The 21,376-nt window shown below is 43.3% G+C and overlaps 1 protein-coding gene across 1 annotated transcript; it reads right to left on the reverse strand.

The window, feature by feature from the left end:
- Window positions 1-12,155: 12,155 nt before the first annotated feature.
- Window positions 12,156-21,169, reverse strand: psma4 (proteasome 20S subunit alpha 4). Its single transcript, XM_069902844.1, has 5 exons — window positions 21,057-21,169; window positions 19,833-19,921; window positions 15,030-15,160; window positions 13,926-14,049; window positions 12,156-12,446 (listed from the first exon to the last, which is right to left on the reverse strand). The coding sequence occupies exons 1-5, from the start codon at window positions 21,128-21,130 to the stop codon at window positions 12,292-12,294; spliced, it is 573 nt and encodes a 190-aa protein (XP_069758945.1). The 5' UTR covers window positions 21,131-21,169; the 3' UTR covers window positions 12,156-12,291.
- Between the last annotated feature and the right edge of the window lie 207 nt (window positions 21,170-21,376).

The following is a 21,376-nucleotide window of genomic DNA, read 5'->3' on the forward strand; positions in this document are numbered from 1 at the left end:
AAATTTGGTATTATAACCATCTTGCAACATTACTATAAATAAAATAAAAATAATAGTGCATGAAAAGTAAGGTTCATTGATTATTCAGGAATCTGATGGAGGGGAAGAAGCTGACCTTGTGCCGCTGAGTGTTCGTGTACCTTTTTCCCGATGGTAGCAGAGTAGCATGGTAGTATGGCCTGGAAGATGGGGTCTTTGCTTTTTTAAGACACCACCTCATGTTGATGTCCTCGATGGAGTGGAGTCTGGTGTCTGTGATGTCACAGGTCAAGTTACCAACCCTCTGGAGTTCATTCTTGTCCTGAGAGTTGGTGCCTCCATACCAGGCAGTGATGCAACCAACCAAAATGCTGTCCATGAACCACCTGTAGAAGTTTTCTAGAGTCTCTAAATAATACCGCACTTCCTGAACCTTATTACCTTACCCTTCTGAAAGACTGAAAACTGTTTTTACCCAATTTGACCCTTTTTCAGGAGGACTTGTTTTGGCAGAAACATACGACTCGTTCTGTGGCAAAGTGAAGAAGGAAAGAAATCAGGAAAATAATAAAAAAGATATTAAACAAAAGGCAATGAAATGGCTGACTTAGAACATCTATGAACGTTTCTCCTCTCAGCACAGAAGTGAAAAAGATTGCACATCTCTCATACGAATCAAGAATGGTGCGTTTCTAGGGAAAATGTCATGGATGTATCAGTGATATCATGGAGAGAAAGGAGAGAGGATTCGGAGAAGGTAGCAGAGGGGAGGTTTTTGGCTGGGCAGGTATCGTTAGAAACTTTCAGAGGTTCCTGGAGAATTTGGACTAGGTCAAGAGGGTAAAGGAAGGAACTTTGGGTGTTTCTACAGTGATCAATGGAAGGTGAAGTGTAAGAGATATTAAAGTGATATTTTAGAGGGAAATTTGTGGACCTGGAGAAAATGCTGAAGGTTGGAACGTTCTTTCTCTGTTATTTACGATTGAAGTCAATTTTGTTGACGGAAAAGCAGAAAGAAGCAAGACAACTCCTGGCTCTGGGTTGGATCACATTGAATCTATTGACTTGTCTGAACCTTATAGATGGCATTGAAATAATACAATGCGTCCGTGTGTCAAAAAAAACCCACAAAAAAACTTGCATCGACAAACAATCTTGTCAAGTGGTCAGTCTGACATGTACTTGTAAATTTACCTGTGCTGAATGGACCCAGAATTTTAATGAGACTGAAGTAACAACCTCAACATCTGAAACAAGAAGTCAATATAATGAAGGTAAGCCCTCCATCTAAAGAATGAATAGATGATTCACACTTCCCGGGGGTGCAATTCCAAGTTGGTTCATTATCCTTCAGTGTTATATAATTCCAGATTATAACTTGCCCAGTGTAATCAGTGATGAACCTGCTATCGGTTCCCTCCTGCAGGAAGCCAGGCTGCGTCGATCAACAGGAACATTCTAATTTGTGCAGTTGTGCTGACTTGTATTGCCGGTCTAATGTGCAAAGTCAAAAGGAAAGGTGCAGGGAAAACCAAACCAGCGAAAGGTAAGCAGAAACGGAAACATTTTTGCTTTATACGCCAGCGTATAGGACAACCTTGTAAGGGAGAACTCCCTCATATAACCACATAACAATTACAGTACGGAAACAGGCCATATCAGCCCTTCTAGTCCGCTCCAATTTACGTGAAACTCCAACTCGTTCCACCTGCCTGCTCCCTGCCCATAACCCTCCAACCGTCTCACATCCATGCACACACCCAACCTCCTCTTAAATGACAGAATTGACCCTGCCGCAACTATCGGAAGGTCATTCCACTCAGCCACCACTCTCTGAGTGAGGAAGCATCCTCGTATATCACTTCCAAAGTTTTGCCCCCTAACCCTCGCTACATAAGACTACCCAAATCTACTGCCCCAATAATCCTTTACCAACTATCCACTGACCACTGGAGTGACACTGTCACAATATTTTAAAAAGCAGATTACCCAGTGAAGGTTTAAATTTTATTAGCATATTTTGGCTCCTGTAGCAGGCCCATACCGACCTGAGAGCAGTCGGACTGGGCGGGGGGAGCGATGAGACTTCGCTGAGGCTCGGATTTTATACTGGTTTGAGGGTGACGTTTTTTTAAAGTTCAAGTGCCGTCTTATACGCCAACATTGAGTTTAACTGCAGACTGATTTCAAAACGCCTCTCTCTATTCTCACTGCACGTACTGTGATGGATTCATAGCACCAGAACCAAGGTAAGAACGGGCTTCTAAAACAAAGGTTTGTGGAGTATTTTTGCTCATTCATGCGCTGCATTCCTTTAGCTCCAGGGCTGGCGATTTTCCACTTGCTGTGACAGCTGAGAGTAAATGGCTAAAGTTTCGGCCTGCTTTTCGGAAACAGCTCTTTTGAAGGTAAACATGTCGTTCTCTTGTCTTTCTGGCCAACTGCTCCGAGCGACGGGGTTCCCAACAGGAAACAGGAAGATGATCAGCTTGTACCATACTCAGTGATTGCTCTTGGTGGAGGAAGAGACAGCCTTTGTTCTGCTGAGCGCGTGTACTGTGACTGGCCATGACTTTACAAGACCTCTCTCATCTCTGAAGAGATCAAGGCTGACTTCACGAAGAGTTGTGAGATTGCGGGGGGGGGGAGCATTGAGAGAGTGGGCTGGAGAAAGGGGGAATAGAGGAAGGGGGGAAAGAAAAGGATGGAGAGAGAGGGGGAAAGAAGGTGAGGGAGAAAGGGGGGAGGGAGAGGGAAGGAGAGAAAAGTATGGGGGGGAGGGGAAGGGAAGGAGATGGGAGAGGGGAGGGGGAAGAGATGGATAGAAATGGAAGGAGGGGGAGGGAGGGGAAAGAAGGGAGAGAGAGTGGGAAAGAGGGGGAAAGGGGAGAGGGAGAAGAAGGATGGAGAGGAGAGGTAGAGAGGGAACAAGAGAGGGAGAAATTTATAAAAAGTGGAACAAGAATCAGAGCACTGGAAGAACTCGGCATCTGTGGAGGCAAAAGGTGTTTCAGGTCTTGACTCTGTACCAGGACTCAATTTGCCTCCACAGATGCTGGTCGACCACCTGAGTTTTTCCAGGGTTCCAGGTCTTTTGTTCTGGATTCCAGCATCTTCAGTGTTTTTAGTCTTTATCGAAAGAGTACATCTATTCTCTTATTCCTACTAGACTGGATTTGATTTGAGAACAGCTGCAAAATGTGAAACATCTGATACATCACCCAGCACAAAACATCCCGTTTCTCAGCCTCACAGCTGACCAGCTATTGTACAACCAGAGGTTTGACTCATAGAACAATACAATGTTGTGTTGAACCATATATCCCTTCCAAAAAAAAGTACTGGACCCTCTCTACCCCATAACCCTCAATGTTCCTTTCATTCATGAATCTGTCTAAGAGTCTCTTAAATGCCCCCAATGTTTCAGCTACCACCATTGTCGCTGGCAAGGTATTCTAGGCACCCACAACTCTGTGTGTAAAAAAACACCCTTGGTGCCTCCCCTAAACTTCCCTCCCTAAACTTTGTACACATGTACATCTGCTCTCAGAAACAGATGCTGGCCGTCCACCTTATCTATGCTCTCATAATCTTGTAGACCCCTATTAAGTCTCCTCTCACCCTTCTATGCTCCAAAGAGAAAAGTCCTAGCTCTGCTAACCTTGCCTCATAGACTTGTTTCCCAATCCAGGCAACATTCTGGTAAATCTCCTCTGCACCCTCTCCATAGCTTCCACATCCTTCCTATAATAAGGTGACCAGAACTGAACATAATACTCTACGTGTGGTCTCACCAGACATTTGTAAAGTTGTAATTACATGACCTCTCTACTCCTGAATTCAATCCCCTGTTAATGAAGCCCAGCATCTGGATTCTGGAGAGATAGTGACCTAATGAAGCCTTCACATTTAATGTAATTGGCATGTCAAGTTCCTCAATTTTCACTTAATTTATTTTCTGTTTCCCATAGATGGAGCCAAATCTGAAATCCAGGGAGACAGATGTAAGTACAATAGATGTCACAATATGTGTCTCTGTCTCTTTCTCTCTCTCTCCTTATGACTCTCCCCATTTATCATTCTTGCCACAATCTAACATAAGTCCCTTGGCCAACTCTGTTTTTCTTCCAAAGCTTACAGACCTCTCTACCTTGTGTACTGGCCAATCTTGCTCATATCCTCCAGCCAGCTAAAATGATCCAACTTTCTTAATACCCAGGCAGAGATCCCAAGGATCCAAGTCAACAACCAGTTGGCCAGCTGCAACCTGTAGAACAGAGGAAGGAAGAGCCTGTAGCCTCAACAGTCGATCAGACATAATCTCCGATAAGTTCCCCAGGGATGGAGACAGCGTAATCCATCGTAGAAAGGAACCCAAAGGTGGATCTTTTAAGATGGAAGAAAATCTTATTCAGGATTCCTGCAAGTAACTAGCAATGGAAGAAAGTTATTGAAATTACTTTGGAATATGTAACAAACAGGATGCTTATTAAAACTAGCATTTATTGCACAGCTTAAAGCACTATTACTGATGACTCCTGCGCTAATTCATTTCAAAGCCCTTGACAGCGTATCTAGAGGGTGGCTCGGTTACAGCACCAGTGATTGGGGTTTGAATCCGGCGCTGTCTGTAAGAAGTTTGTATGTTCTTCCGATGTCCACATGGGTTTTCTCATGGTGCTTCATTTTCCTCCCACCATTCAAAATCTACCAGGGTTGCAAATGGACGACACGGGCTCATGGTCTGAAAGGACCTGTACCATGCTGTATGTCTAAATTTAAAAATTAAAAAGAAAATTATGGCACGTGCGAGGTGGTGTGTGCAATAGGGAGGCATTAAACACCCAACTCCCCTGGTCTGTGAAGAGATCAGCCTGGTGGTTAGGGAAGGAGGTTGTGACAGGTGTTGGGCTGGGGTGAGGGGGGGGGGGAGGAGAATGTATGTACTGAGGTCGATATAGACAACATTTTCCAGATTCTAATATATCTTAATTTCAAAACGTGTCACCTTCAAGGAAATGCAGGGACGATATTCCGTATTACTATCTTATTAATCTAATAAACCAAATTTTGCAGATGAAGATTCATGTAGCTTTAATTTGTTGATAAAACAGATAAGCTTTTTGCATAACTTCGCATTAAGATTTGCATAATGATGAATAAATAAAGCATTTACTGTATTTAAAAATAGAACGATATTCAACTCTAATATTCAAGAAGAAATAAGATGAATTCAAAGAAAATTATCTCAAACTCACATCTCCTTCATAGTTCGCTGAAGAATGAGATGCAAACTCTTAGTCTGGGCAGATATTATAACATATGACATCATAGTCACCATGGTAACACTACAAACAATGCTTCTTAAAGAGATAGACACAAAATTAACTAAGAATCAAAAACACGGTTTTAACCTTTAGAGACAAGAGTAGGAGGGTACAGAGAGGATCTGGAGGTGGAGATCAGATGGTCTAGGGAGGATCAGAGGGTCCAGGGAGATTGGAGATGATGGGCAGGTGGTGGTTTAGAGGATGAAGGATAGAAGTTAGGGTGGAGGATTGGAAATGTGGAGCTTTGGGGCAAGATAGGAAGGACCACAGAGGAGTTCAGATGATCAGACAGGGCAATGAGGTAGAGGACAGTAAGGAGTGAAGGGATTGTTGATGACGGGGAGGGGAGCTGAGAATAAGGTTGGACTGACAGGCCAAGGAAGGCCACCAAAGGAGCTCCGAGTCCCCTGGTGAAGGCCTGCTTCCTTGTGCAAACCCTCCACCAGTCACAGGACTAGTTTGGGCAATGCCAGCAAAATGTGCATTCTACACAGTTTGAAGTGACTGCATTGGCCCAGAGAAAGATCTCAGACCCCCACTGCATTTAGCAAATGGATTTTCTGTAGAAATAGTCTTGTTGGCTTCATGAAAGTGTTGCAGGTTGCAATAGAATTTCCAGTTCAATGCAGTACATCTTATGCCTATCTTTGTTACCACAAGGGCACAAATCAACTGGACAGGACATTCCTGGTTAGATCATGGGATGGCAGCATGGTTGGCATAGCGGTTAGTGCCACGCCATTACAACACCAGCGATCAGGACCTGGGTTCAAATCCTGCGCTGTCTGTAAGGAGTTTGTACATTCTCCCCGTGTCTGAATGGGTTTCCTTCAAATGCTCCGATTTCCTACCACCATTCTGAAAGAATCAGGGTTGTAGGTTGAAATTTTAAATTTAGACATATAACACAGTAGATTTTCAGATTTCAGATTTATTATCGGAGTACATAAATGAGATACAATTTTCCTGCGGGCGTGGCAGAATTACCACTAATTGGTAGTGCAAAAAATAATCCGTACACAGCGTAAACATTTAAAAAACAAAGATCTGTAAACAGATAACGAATGTAAATGTGAAACAGGCCCTTTCGACCCATGAGTCTGTGCCACCCAATTTACATCCCAAGAACCTACACCCCTGGTGTAAATTGGGCAACACGGGCTCGTGGGCCAAAATGGCCTATTACCCTGCTGTGTGTCTAAAATTTTAAAAATAAAATAGATTAAAAGTGGCCCTGTTCAGGAGCTGAGCTTTTCATCTCAGAATGGTGCTGGCGACGTGTTTGATCCCACACTGGTTGAAGAAACCTGAATCCTCCAGGGATTGCTTGAAATTACTCTTAAAGATGGCTGACTATTGTCCCGGGAACTCGAGACAGACCCAACAAGGGTCTCTCAGGAGCGACACAGGATACCAGTATTATTTCTCACAATGAATGGAGGAGGTTGTTTGGCTCATTGAGGCGACAACAGCTCTCAGTTAGTGCAATGCCATTACAGGACTGGGGTTCAAATCCCACGCTGTCTGAAAGGAGTTTGTACATTCTCCCAGTGTCAAAAACGTACTGTGGTGTAAGTTAATGGGGTAAGTTGGGCAGTACAGACTTGTAGGGCCGGATTGGCCTGTCAGCTATTAATCTAAATTTAAAAATAAATTTAAAATGTAGGTGGTCTAATAGCAAGTTTTGAACTGATATCAAAATTGGCGAAGCTTTACACAAAGACACACACACATCTCACATACACAGTCCCTACATTCCTGCAGTGGTTAATCTCTGTAGGAACTAGCCAATGGCCCCTCGTCTCTGGAAAATTCTGAAGCTATTCCAGACCATCTGTAGCTGGACAGCGCGTTCTAGAATTGTACCCTCGCCTCCAAATGTATTGGAAGAGGAGCCAAACATTGGTCCCTCAGGGGATGAGACCAGGGAAATGGGGAAATGGCAGACTTTGAAGAACCATGTTATATCTTTATTTACGGTAGGAAACAGCAAAAGTATCCCAGTAATAGAAGAGATGGGGAGAAAGTCTAAACAATCTCCAGAAAGAAAAATACTTGGCAAATTCTTGGGACTAATGACCCTCAAGCCAGGGGCTGAGAGACAGAGTTAGTGAAGGCGCGCGATCTTCTAAAACTTCCTGGACTTGGAATGATGCCAGGAGATTCCAGGAGGAAATCGTGGGCCTGTTGAGGAAATTGCTGAAATCCAGTATTGAAGAAATCATGGCAGGACATTGGAAAATAATTCTAGAACACTGGACAATGAAGATTTTGCTTCCTGAACACTTTTGGTGTATTTTTAGGATTTTTGGCTGCTGATCACAAGAATCAGATACTTTTTTTTCTTCCAATCCTACTGGGTTTTTTAAAGATATAACCTATTTTTGAGATTTCCTGTCATATTTTAAGTCTACTAGTATATTGCCCACAAAGCAAGCACGCCTGACTATGCACTCAGTGCAGGTGCTAGGCAAATGTTGTCTTAGACCTGGGGATGCTTAGTCAGGATAGATGCAGTCAGCTATAAACACAGCTAACATATACAGATGCTGTGCATTACATAGAACACACGTTGATGCACATTCCATATAGCAGAAATATCTCGTCAATGTCGCAACAACTGCCTTACATTCTGTTATATTTGCTGTTATTATCTACATCTATCGACATCTAAATTGTAACATGGTGCGGTTAGCCCAACACAGTTACAGCACCAGTTACCCAGGTTCGAATCCGGCGCTGTCCGTAAGGAGTTTGTACATTCTCCCTATGTCTGTGTGGGTTTCCTCCGGGCACTCTGGTTTACTCCCACCATAGGGATTGTAGGTCATTTGGGCTCATGGGCCAGAAGGGCCTATTATCATATGTCTAAATTTTTTTTAAATTAAATTTAAAAGCACAGAGCCTTGGACACCACTACCACTCTTGTCTGACAAAGATCCTATCATTATTTCTGTGTCCTTTTCCTTAACCAGTTATATATTTTTTAAATTGAAACACTGACTCCCCCGTTCCATAGACTTCACTTTTGTTGCCACACTTCATATGGATCTTAAAAGTCCAGACGGACAACGTCCACCACATCCTCTTCATCAATGTTGTCACCGCTTCAAATTTAGGTTATCCAAAGACATTTTACAGTTCTAGTCTGGATGTCCTTTAATTAACCTAAACCTCCCCAAATGTTGGATTATTGTCCCTGCAACCTTGCTCTCCACGGATGTTATGAAGCCATGTGACCACGCATGCCATAGTCATATAACCGTTTACAGCACGGAAACAGGCCATGTCGGCCCTTCAAGTCCGTACCGGTTCACTTGAACAACTCCACTAGCTCCTCCACAAACTCCTGAGGAAGTAGAGGCTTTCTTCATGATACCATTGGTGTGTTGGTCCCAGGAAAAATCTGCCGAGATAGTGAATCCCAAGAACCTACATTTGCTCATCCTCTCCACCTCTGATCCCCCATGATGAATTTTTAATCATAGATTCTTCCTGCAGCATTTCTATTACCCCTTACTGAACTAATAAAAGGATCTGATACATGTGTCCAGAAAACCATTAACATCAATCCATAACATTTATTTTGTGACCTTTTCAAACATTGACTGTGGAAATAATGGTTGAAAGGCATTCACCCTTTTTTCCACATATTCCTATCTTGTTTGCAAACCCCATAATAAGAATGCCAAGTTTTGATTTTGCCCCGCTGCATGTAACATCCTTGTTTCTATCACTGCCGCTTTTCTAGCATCCTGACATCTCCCTATTTAGAGGGAAGCTAAACTCTTCCACTATCTCACCCAGAGCTATCTTAGCAAAAGCAGGAAGCAAATCACTGGACAACAAAGATTTTGCTTCCTGAACACTTTTGGGTTTATTTTATGGATTTTGGGCTGCTGGCCATGAAAATCGCCTCAAAATCACGCACCAATTTTTTTAGATACATCTTATTTTGATGATTTCCTGTTGACTTCAAACATAAAATACCATGCCATTGAAAATTCATTTTCTGCATTCACACATGGACGTCTTCCCCGCTGATCTTGATGCCGCCGTCAGTAACAAACACGGTGAAAGGTTTATTGTGACCATGGAAAAGTGGTATCAGGGCGACTGGAATCCATCAGTGCTGGCCGACTATTGTTGGGCACGAACACAAGAGGCATCAGATGCTGAGTACAAACGAAAATCAGCGGCCATTTTTAGGTCAGTTGAACTTGCGCAAAACGTTAGTGTCATAATGTGATTAAATTAACTTTTATTGAATTTGTCATGTTTAAAGTTTCTCCACGATACAACAAATATAACAATTACAGCATGGAAACAGGCCATCTCGGCCCTGCTAGGCCACACCAAAATCTGAAATGATCAGTGTTTTGTTTGAAATAAACCTTTTGAAAAAATTTATCCATCGTTATAAAGTGCTGGCGAATGGGTTTATAGATGGATACTTGATCAGCATGGACAAGATGGGATGAAGGGCCTGTCACTGTCCCACCCACCCTTCCATTGCCTGCTTCCGATTTAGATGCTGATAAAGAGTTTTCAGGTTCCTTTTAACCCTCACTGCCGTTTGATTCTCATATCCTGCCTTTTACCACTTTCATTTTCTGTTTCATTCGGTCCAGTTCTTGCTTGAAGGATTCAATCAATATTCATCCTGGAGAATATGATGAAACAGTTTCTAGACTCCACCTCCTGCAGAGACCACCCATCCCCGTCTTTGATTCCCACCCACCCCCCCCTCCCCTCCCTCTCACCATTCAGAGCCCTCTAGAGCAGCCATTCTTTGTTTTTGGCTGTGGTCCCTTTAAGACTCTGCTCAGAGTTCATGGGCCCCATTCCCTATGAAGCAGTCAGGTTTTGGATTCTTCCATACTTCTCTCCTACTGACTACCATATATGTCGGCGTATAAGATGACTTTCTATAAGACAACACTCAGATTTCCCACTTAAAATGTAGGTTTTGAGCTAAACTCGCTGTATAAGACTGCCCCAATAGTCCTGCCCTCAGGGCAGGACTACTCACGTCTATATCTATTCCCTTCATAATTTTAAATATCAAATCACCTCTCAACTGCCTGCTTTCCAATGAATAAAGTCCCAGTCTCCTTAATCTTTCTCAGTACTCTAGATGTTGTAAGCCAGGCAACGTCCTTGTAAATCTTCTCTGCACCTTCCCCACCTTATCTATATCCTTTCTATAATTAGGAGACAAGAACTGAACACAATACTCCAAACCTGGCCTCACCAATGCCTGAAACAGCTGCAGCATCACTTCCCAGCTCCTACACTCTATGCTATGATTTATGAAGACCATCATACCATATGCCTTCTTAACCACCCTGTCTACATGGGAATCCACCTTCAAGGAAATCTGTACCATAACTCTCTCTTCCTCAAAAATCCTTGTATCCTAATTTTTCGCTGAACATTACATGGCTCCCTTCTCTAGCCCTAACTTTAAACCCTTTCTGCCATTTTCCCCTTTCCTGATTCTATGCTAATGCTCTTGCCATGCTAATTTAGCTCAAACATGCAATAAAATTCCTGTTAACCAGAATTCAAGCAACCGGCAAAAAAAAGCCAAAATAAATTAAAATTGGAATAAAAGTTAAAAATTGTAAAAGTAAACATTCTCAGAAGTAAGACATAAACCTTTAGTGAAGATGGGAGCAAATATTCAGCCAGTGGAGGGGTTCACACGTAGTATCAAGTTGTGTTTGAATAAAACGACGTTGCCCAGGATGAAGAGCTGGTTGATGCTGCTCGCCGATGCTCCCTGCTTAGTTAGAGATTTTACCTTTATCAGTATATTATTAAGTATGTTAGTAAGGCTCTATCTGTAAACTTGGGGAGGGGGTTTTAATTATCTATCATGTTATTGTTGGTCTTTCAGGCGGCTCCGTGGAGGGGGAGGAACCTGCAGATGCAGTAGCAGTTAAATGTTTTCAATGAATGTGACTGAAAATAAAACAAAATTCTTTAAGGTTTATATATTTATGCCAGTGAGGTTTGTTCATTGAGTATTTTTGACTTTTAAACTTTTTAATTTTAATGCAGATGCATTAAACATCGTAAATCTCAAGCAACCGGAAAATTCACATATCAGGCATTTACCAATCCCCAGAGGTGCTAGATACCAGGGGGTTTTACTGTATATGCCATCGACTCTGTAGAGGACAGCCCCTGTATTTCCACCTAAAATGTTGGTTTTGAGTGATACCCTTTTTATAAGTTGTGCCCCCCCCTCCCCATTTACCACTGCCCAGTGGATGCTGTTAAAAGCAAATCACAATATTTTAACGACAAATTGTCATTTAAAGTTCAAATTTTATTTGGATATTTTAAAATAAACTACTGTCCACTCCTGTAACAGGCCACTTAAAGCCTTTAGAGAGCTGACAGCAGTGGAACTGGGTGGATGCATCCCACAGAGGAGCGCTGAGACTACGTACATAATTAACGGGGCATGCGCAAGATGGTGTCGGCGCTGGAAGGGAGATGGTGGTGGTGCTGCAATTTCATCATCAAGGGAAGAATTTTAGGCGCATTGTGAAATTTTAAAGTTTGGGGTCGTCCTACACAATGGCAAATACAGTATTATCATTGCAAAAGGGTAGCTTGAACCAAGAAACCATATTCACCGGTGTACTGACCGTCTCGAATGAAGCCTCTCAGTGACAGACGTCCACAGCAACTACCCATCTCCAAGAGCGAAGCTTCATCAGGGCCAAGCTAGCATGCATGCCTGAGGTGTGGTGGACCCTAACCACCTATACCTGCTCCCTAGGCAAGCTCACCAAAAATATATTCTGGAATAAATGCATTCTAAACCAGGCCTGGCGTTTGTTATTTATTTAAAAACCCATCAGTTCATTACAAGTCCATATAGAAGTGATTCATGAAAGTAGACCAGTTTGGTAAAGAAAACCCTGCAGACAAGATTTGCTGTCCCGGCCTTGATTACACCGCAGTTCTACTTTTCCTTCTCTTTTTGTTCCTTTTCCTTTTTCTCACGTTCTGACTTTGCTTCCTCTTCCTCGTGTTGCTTAATCAAAGCCTCCACTTCCTTCTGCTTCAAGACCTTGATCCGTGTTTTTCCGTTTTCCCTAGTTAGTGTCGCAATCTCCACTGCACCAGAGAGAGAGAGAGTGAGTGAGTGAAGGGACACAATAAAGGTTCCAAAAATACAATTAACATGACTTCATCAAAGAGGAAGAAAATAAACTACAAAATATCCCAAATAATGTGAAGAGGACGCGTGCATCTTCAGGATGGACAGAGAGCACCATCAGAAGGGGCAACTATTAAACAGCAGCGCTACCAGAGCTAGGGGGAGCTCTCCTCTGCAGGGTCCTTCTGCCCGGTCATGGTGCCAACAGCCCCAGTCAGGTTTTAAAAGGCCCGTAGAAGGTCCCAATGTTTTATTTAAACACCTTAAAAGAAGACCACCTTTGGGAACCATGTATCAGCTTGGGGATTTGAGAGGGTGCCTAGGGCAAAGCTGCCAAAAGTTTCCTCATCGTCTCGGAGGTTCACCAAGTTCACTGCTGGAACAGGAGGCTGTGCGTCTGTAGAAGCACATTAGGTGAATCAACACCCTGTCTCTGAAGGGACTTCCCTTTGGTTCTCTTTCTTTCATTGGCGTCAAAGCTAGTGATGCCTGTGATCCTTTACAGCAAATGACAAGGCTAGCAACGCTATCACAGAGCCAGCAACTAGGGTTCAAATCCCGCACTCTCACTGTGCAATATTATCTCAGATACATTGGTTAGGCATCTGATTAGGATCTTTGACTTCCTCATCGGAAGACCAGTCAACACCAACTAGAAACAACGTCTCCTCCTCAGTGAAAATCAACGAGGATGTGCTTAGCCCACTGCCCTACTCCTCTACACCCAGGACTGTGGCCAGGCACAAAATCAAATATAAATTTGCCAATGACACCGTGGTTGATGACCATAAGGAAGCGCAATAGATCAGTTGGTTGAGTGGTGTCACAACAATAATCTTGTACTCAACGTTAGCAAAAAACCAGTGTACCTACACTGCTCTCTCGGCTTCTCTTTATGACACCACCCTCACCTCGATGGGGAGATAACAACAGCAACTAGTAGAGGCATCCCTCCTCCCCCTGCTTGCTGTCGTGCCCTTCTTATCTCCTGCCTTTGGGACTGTGCTTCTCCCCTCTCACCATTTCGTTTGGGCACCTGCCTATGTTTTGCTCGTATCTTGATGAAGGGCCCAAGATGCCTTTAACTTTGTTACACAGAGTAAACTGAGTTTCTCCATCATTGTGTTTTTATTTCTACCACGGAGTCTGCAGACTTTCATGTTTTACTGAATTCCACGACTGTTCGGATGGTGCAGTTGGGGTGGGTTAGCTGACTGCCGGGAGCTCAGAACAATTCTCCGCTCCCCCTGGGCTGGGACTGTAGCGACTCACATAACGGGAGCAGAAGCAGCGGCTTCATGCCGAGATCTCCCTCCCAAACCTTGTGAGGGTTAGTACAGATTCATAAAGCAGGTCAAATTCTCCAAAAAAATGCAACTAAGACTTTTAAACCATACTTGCCACCCGGAAAGAAGTTTAAAACATTACACGCTTACCCTTTTCAGCTGAAAGTTTACTGACATCCATTGTCTTGTTCAACACTTTAATCGCTAATGCAAGGGCCAATTCTAAAGTCATCTCCCCTTCTTTAAAGTCCTGTTTCAGCATGGAGACGGCTGCCTGCAAATGGGATTGGATCAGTTTAACAATTCAGGTGCCAGCTTTATAAAATCACCAACCATATTGAGACAACTCAAACGCCTTGGGTAACTCATTGGCCCTGTTGTGGGTTCTACTGCATATAGGTTTAGCGAGAGGGCATAAACCTGACAAAAAGAGTTTAAAGTAGGGAAATGTGAGGTCATTTACTTGGAACTAAATGGAAAAAAGGGGATGACGCCTGGTGGTCAGCATGAATGTGATGGCCCAAATGGCCTGCTTCAGTCATCCAATGACTGGGTTGCACTTTTGTGCGCGAGACAGAGAGCTACCTGACCATCTCAGAATGTGCGTGGCTTGGACAGATATTCAAGGATCAGAACTTCAGCCATTGTCATGCTCTGACCCCAGGGAAGCAACTCCCACAAACAGAAAATACCGAATGGAGAAAAACGGTGCAAAGTAGATCATAGGTTCACAGGTCAGGCAGCGATGGTCGCAAGCCCAGAAGCTGGAGAATGCAAGGAGTGACCAGGTGCCAGATCAGACAGATGAGTAGAGGAGAGCCATTCTGCCTCTTCCGTCTGCTCCTCCAATCAAACAAGACTATGGATGAAGTATTACGTTCAAGCCATTTCCTGCATCAACCCCAATATACCTCAGCAGGGAGGTGGATGCTCATGGCACAGCCAGCAATGGTTGCCTGAATGGAGATGGGTTGCAGCAGAAGGATGGAATCAAAGGGCCCTGTAGGTACACTATTAAATCCCCCCTTCCCACAAGTTTACAGATAAAGCCTTTGACTGGGACGATTCTTACTAAGCAGGGATAAGCAGTCATGAGAAAGAAACAAGTCAAAAATTTTAAATGGCAAACTTTGGGAGAATGGGACCATGGTTAGAAATAATTGTAAAAGCCATGTTTTTGCTATCATCCTAAGATTCAAACCAACAGGTCACTGCATCTGCAGAGATTTTATAGCTTTTAGTTAAGATACTCACCGCACTGTTATTTCCAATGCACGTAGCTTTCCACCCACCATAGTTTCCACTGGGGTCACTCTGATACAACTGGTAGCCGTAATGCTTATCCCAGCCCATGTAGAGTAGCGAAACTCCAAAGGGTCGCTTGCCTGTCGGTAAAAGACACAGATGAATAGGTGTCCAATCGGGGGAGAGAGAGAGAATTATAGGAACAATCATTGTTTGTGAATTAATATTCCTTGATCTTTTGAGTAGCCTAAGATGTTTGTTAAAATTGAAAATCAGTTCAGCATTCAACACCAATTTTAAACCGATCAGCAAACTCCAACACCCGGGCCTCAATACCTGGGTCTTGGACCCTGTATTTCCTCACCTCCAGACCCGATCGGCAAGAACATCTCCTGTACAAACTCCATCAGTACCAAAGCACCACAAGGCTGTCACTTAGCTCCCTGCTCCCTGCCCAATGATCACTAGGGGAAACCAGAGGTGGAGAGATTGAGTATATTTAACTTCCAAGGAGTCACCTTCTCAGAGGACCTTTCCTGGACTATACATACTTGGGTCATCTTGAAAAAAGCACGTCAGTACCTCTACTTAGGAATTTGCAGAGGTTTGGTGTGACATTGGAAACCTTGCCTATGGAGGAGTGGTGGAAAGTGTGCTGACCAGCTGCATGGCAGTCATGTATGGGTACACCAATACCCCTGAGCTTAAAGCCCTCCAAAAGGTAGTGGACACAGCACAAAACATCACAGGCAAAACTCTCCCCACCATTGAGAACTTCTACGGGGTACGCTGCTGTTGGAAAGCAGCAACTAACATCAAGGATCCACACCATCCAGGACACGCTCTGTTCTCGCTGCTGCCGTCAGAAAAGAGGTATCGGTGCCACAAGACTTGCACCACCAGGTTCAGGAACAGTTACTACACCTCTACCATCAAATTCCTAGACAAAAAACCTAATCAGAAGGCCCATGTGTCCCACTAAATGGGATAGGAATGGAGGTTTGGCTTTTCACACTTGACCTCCTAACTGGGACACTGAATGCTTTCACACTTGCAAAGAGCCATCCCCGGGGATAGGACTGTTCTACCTTCTACTGCTGACGTCATGGCGCATCGAGTGATGGTGGACCTGCCCTAAATGTATTATATATGATCTTATATTTGAACTAAATTAATCATGCCAAATTATAACATAATTAAGCTTTATGTACAGCCCCTGTTGTTGTTGGGCCAACCTATTATAAACCTTTATAAGGGATCGTGAAGTGTTAACAATAAATAGCAATAGAAGACAATTTTTAACCAGCGTGGTAAAACTGCTAGCGCACAATATAGAAATAATATGGGGAAAAAACCAATGGTAGCCCTGTGCGTATAGCGCTACCAACATTCCCCAAGCTGTTTAAAAATTGTCCACTATTTCTATTTATTTCCTCTCTCTCCCCCACTGTAAAGTTTATACGCTCATCTTAATCTTTTCTTCCTTCACATTCCTGCACTCATGCAAAAACTTGGGTCATTTTATATTTTTAATATTTTACTCTAGTTTTCAGACTTACAAAATCCAATAAACAAAGCCTTGTATACCCAAAGACCGTATTTGTCCCAATCCCCCCCAACCAAAGCAAATACATTCCAAAAACCAATCTCAATCCCTCTCATCGTGGGGCACATGACCCCTACCAAGACCTGTAATGAAAAGAAATCAAATTGGCAACACCATTCAAAGAAAACACTAAAAAGGAAACTCAGAAGAAAACTAAGGAACTTGGGTCATTTCTACCCCAGAATGCAATTGCCCATTCTACATTTGTCTGTAGATGCCGGGGATTGTACTAGGGGGTTGAGGCAGTCAATCCCTGGTCTGAGATGACTTCATCTGATATCACCATTGAGATTTTCCTTTAACACTAGGCCCTTTTTAGGCCATTAATTCCTGCAAGTGTGAAAGGGGTTAGAGATTAATTGAAGGATTCTGCACATTATTTATTTCTGAATATTTAATTATTTTCTGTATTTGCACACTTTGTCTACAGTTCCCTTTTCTATATTTATATTTTCTTGAGTACTGTTTGTAATACTGATAAGCAGGAATTCTGCCTGCCCCGCAGGAAAAAGAATTTCGGGGTTGTCATGTAAGTACTCTGACAATAAATTTAAACTTGAAATGTGGGCAAAAGACAAACATGCTGGAGAAACTCAGTAGGTCACGCAGCATCCATAGAAAGTAAAGGAAAACCAATGTTTCAGCCCTTTGTAGTGGAGACTGACGGGAAATGGAGATTGTCTGGGGCTGTGTTTGTACCAAAAGCTGAGAGCTATTTAAAAGGGGAGCCTTACAGTTACCATTTTCTCAAAAGGTCATCTGTCAATTTTTTTTTTGACAGGAGACAGTGAAATATGGGAAGAATGTACAAATCCCTCACAGAGAGCACCAGAGGTCGGAGTCGAATCTGGGTCCAAATGAAGTTTAATGCAGAGAAGTGCGAGGTTTGGCCACAGCAGGGATCCTATGCACAGTTGGCCACACCACAGAGGTATGTGGCTGCACTGGATTTACCAGGATGTTTTCTGAGATGAAGCATTTATTTTCTGGGGAGAGATTGGATAGACTGGGCTCGTTCTCCACTGAATAGAGAAAGTAGAGTGGAAAATCTGATTAAGTTTGCAAAATTACAAAACACAGAAAGAGGGGATAGAGAGAAATGTTCCTCTTAACAGACATGTCCAAAATCAGAGGACACAGATTGAGGGTAAGGAGTAGAAGGATTAGAAGGAATGAGGACTTCTTTTTTCACCTAGAGGTTGGTTTGCATCTGAAACACACTGCCTGAGAAGTTAGTGGAGGGAGAGTGTCACATGACACCTACAAAATGTCTGGATGAGAACTAAGGACCAAGAGCTGGTAAATGGGATTTTTAGATAGGTCCTTGGCCCGTCAGTGAAGGGACGAAGGGCTTGCTTCTGTGCTGTAGGTCTCCATGACTAATGGATATGTTGAATGAAGGTACAGTACAACTTCGATTATCTGACATCGAATTCTCCAAAATCCTCATTTACCGGGATTTTTAAAATTTCAGATAAACAAATCATAAATCTTCATTTATCCAAAACTTTGTCGGAGCTAAACTGACCGGAGACACCGGGCTCCCGGCACGAGCAGGCCCTCGGTGGGGAGATGTCGGTGATCGGCAGTTGCCAGCATTTTTTTGGTGTTGTTAAAACACTGTGACAAGTGATTTGCTGTTGCTACTGAGCTGGTTTTTTTTTTAAAAAAGGAACAGTTCTCCGAAAAAACTGTTTATCCAAAACAGGCCTGGTCCCGACCATTTTGGATAATCGGGAGTGGTCCTGTAACTTTCCCAGCCAAAGCAGAGGGGCCTTTGGGTTTCATGCAGACAAACTATTGGAAGTGGGAATCAAAACACAAAAGTTCCTCAGGAACTCTGCAGGGCATGCAGCACCTACAGGAGGTGAAGATATACAACCAATGTTTTGGGCCTGGCAGGGCAGATTGAGAAAGACACAATAAGGCAGGTCTATCTTAGCCTTTACCAATGGAGGCATTGAATACAAAAGAAAGTTAGCCTGATCCTTTTGACATGGTCTGGCATCAACTGGAGCATTGGGTTCAGTTCTGAATGTCCCAACGCAAGCAAGATATGGTCCAGAGAAGGCCAACAAAATGAAGGACGATGGTTCCAAGGGCAGATCACAAAGGTTTAATTGCAAAAGTCAGATTTCAATCAAATGATGAGGGGTTGGTAGGCTGTTCCTGTTCGAGGGATTGAGAATTAGAAATCAGAAATTTAGGAGGAAGAGAATTAACAGCAACAATGAAAACCTTTTTATTTTTTTGTGCAGTGTCTAGTTTGAATCTGAAACATGTGGAACATCTACAGATTTTTAAAACAGGCCAATTCAGCCCTACGAGTCCGTGTCACCCAATTTACACATTTTTGAGGGTGGGAGGAAACCTGAAGCCCCGGAGAAAACCCACGCAGACACGGGGAGAAGAACAAACTACTCGCAGACAACGCAGGACTCGAACCCAGTCCAGACCCGATCTCTGTCACTGTAAAGCCACTGTGCTAACCATGTGGTGGAAATAGGTTCCAACGTGGTCTTCAAGAAGTACACAGAGTGATTAAAAAGTTTGCAAATCTTCAGAAAAACATCACAGATAGCACAACACTATTACAGCACCAGCGACTTGGGTTCAAATTCGCACTGTCTGTAGGGAGTTTGTCCTGTTTTCCCGTGATCATGTGGGTTTCCACCCTCGTTCCAAAGATTTACGGGTCAGTTGATTAATCGGTTACATGGGGGTAACTGGGCAGCGTGGACTCCACTACAAAGGGCCCAGGCCTGAAACATTTCATGCTACATCTTGAAATTTAAAATTTTAAAATAGGATTCAAAGAGATGGTTAGGTGGAAGTTGCTCTGGTTAAATATGATGGTTAAAACGGCCTCATGTGGTATAATAATTCTACACAAGCTATGCTAAATTTGGATTTAACTATGTTAGATCACACTTGGGTACACTGATCACCATATAATGAAGGGGTAATAGAGAGGATGCAGAGGTTTTTAAGAATGATACCACAAATGTCATGGAAACATACAACACAGAAGCAGGCCCTTTGGCCCACCAGCTGCGTCTCAAGAAACCAAGGCTGAGGGGTGACATAAAGCAGGCTTTGAAATTGTGAAGGGATTTGATAAAATGGAAGCAGGGAGAATATTTTCACTTGTGAGCAAAAGTCATGAGGGATTAATTATGACTTTACAAAGGGTGACTTTGGCTTACCTCCAAACTGCGTGTAAGCCTGCTTGATATCGCAGAGTGTGGTGACCAACTGCTCACAAGGGATGGGTTCTTGGTACTGAAGGAGATACCTGGGAACGCACAAGACACCATTATTCAACGCAGGGGGAGATTTCTACCCCTCACTGTCAGTCTGTTCGCACGCCAGGGGAAAAGTGCGCATAACAGTTCTTCTTCTAAGGATTGGCAAATATACTGAAAGATTTTCTTGGTTTAATGAGGAAGAGACTTGCGCTGAGATGAAACCATGAAAACTGAATGAGCTGTTGGTGGATTCTTACCCCCGAGACCTGGAAACAAGTCAATCTGAGCTGTGCAGGTGGAGCTGGACTATTTATTCATTGTTGGGTCATGGGTGTTGTGGGCAAGGCTTACATTTATTGCCCTATGAAATTTACCCTTAGGAAGGAGGCAGAGACCACTGCAATCAGCATTATGACAGTGTCCTCATAAAGTTAGAACGGGGGTGAAAGGTGTCTAAGACACTGGCACCACATGCTCACCTCAGGAATGGTAACGGAGTCTTAGATTCTTCACCTGTGGCTGCCTTTGGAGTGCTAAAGATTGTGGGAGTGCTGTTATTCGTACTTTGCCTCAACCTATTCTCATCGTACAGGCTTAATACACTATCCTAGAAGCCTAGAGACCACGAGAGTGACTGTCAACGTTCTTTCTGATGTTGCAGTTCACCAATGCAGTCCCTCGGCCACCAAAACCGGAAGTCACAGTTTAAGGATAAGGGGAAAGTTTTTTTTTTAAGGAGTGAGAGGAGGAAAAATTTCTTCTCTCAGAGAGTGGTGGATCTTTGCCACAGGAAGTAGTTGAGGCCGGTTCCTTGCAGGTTAGATTTGGCCCTTGTGGCTAAAGGGATCAAGGGGCATGGGGAGAAGGCATGATCATACTGAAGGTTTGAAGGGCCAAATGTCCTACTCTTGCATCTGTTTTTCTATGTTTCTAAAATCCCCACCTCCAACAATCCTTCCAGGGAGAAACACAAATATCCAGTTGAAAAAGATATTTCAGATGACTGGAATGAAACTTCTTGAACACGAGTCCATGTGATGCTCTTTCAGGAGGGAATTTGTGGGCAGCAGGTCACTGCAGATGCAATAAGTTGAGAGGCAGCTTTACAATTGGTGTCAATGAAGGTGATTCTATCCGAGGGCAGATCCGCTCAACTCACTCAGCATGAACACCCCATCTTACCTCTGGGCAATCAATCTCAGCTCATTCGTAAGAACGTTGGCATCAGATGTTATTCCTGCAACACTACAGGCCATATCGCTGCAAAGCAGATTTTACACAAAGCTTAATGTCAGCGTAGAAGTAACACAAATTTACAGGTGCTGAAACAAGATCAATTTGCTCTCAGTGGAACTGTTTACTAAAAATGAACTTTCTGAAGAACTAGACGAAAAGATTTTCTGCACGTTAGTATACACAACTACAAGCTCTCCCACCAGATTTAGCACTCGGCCATGATCGTACTGGAGGGAGAGGCTCGTAGAGCTGAGTGGACTACTCCA

The sequence above is a fragment of the Narcine bancroftii genome, chromosome 11, assembly GCF_036971445.1.
Source record: "Narcine bancroftii isolate sNarBan1 chromosome 11, sNarBan1.hap1, whole genome shotgun sequence".
In the NCBI taxonomy this organism is placed as follows: domain Eukaryota; kingdom Metazoa; phylum Chordata; class Chondrichthyes; order Torpediniformes; family Narcinidae; genus Narcine; species Narcine bancroftii.

Bases quoted from the DNA above. Each gene is read 5' to 3' on its own strand.
- psma4 (XM_069902844.1), bottom strand. From the start codon at position 21,130: ATGGCCTGTAGTGTTGCAGGAATAACATCTGATGCCAACGTTCTTACG. The intron at 19,922-21,056 runs GTAAGATGGGGT...GTGCGTTCCCAG, and splicing joins CTGAGATTGATTGCCCAGAG to GTATCTCCTTCAGTACCAAG. The intron at 14,050-15,029 runs GTGAGTATCTTA...TCCCATTTGCAG, and splicing joins GCATTGGAAATAACAGTGCG to GCAGCCGTCTCCATGCTGAA.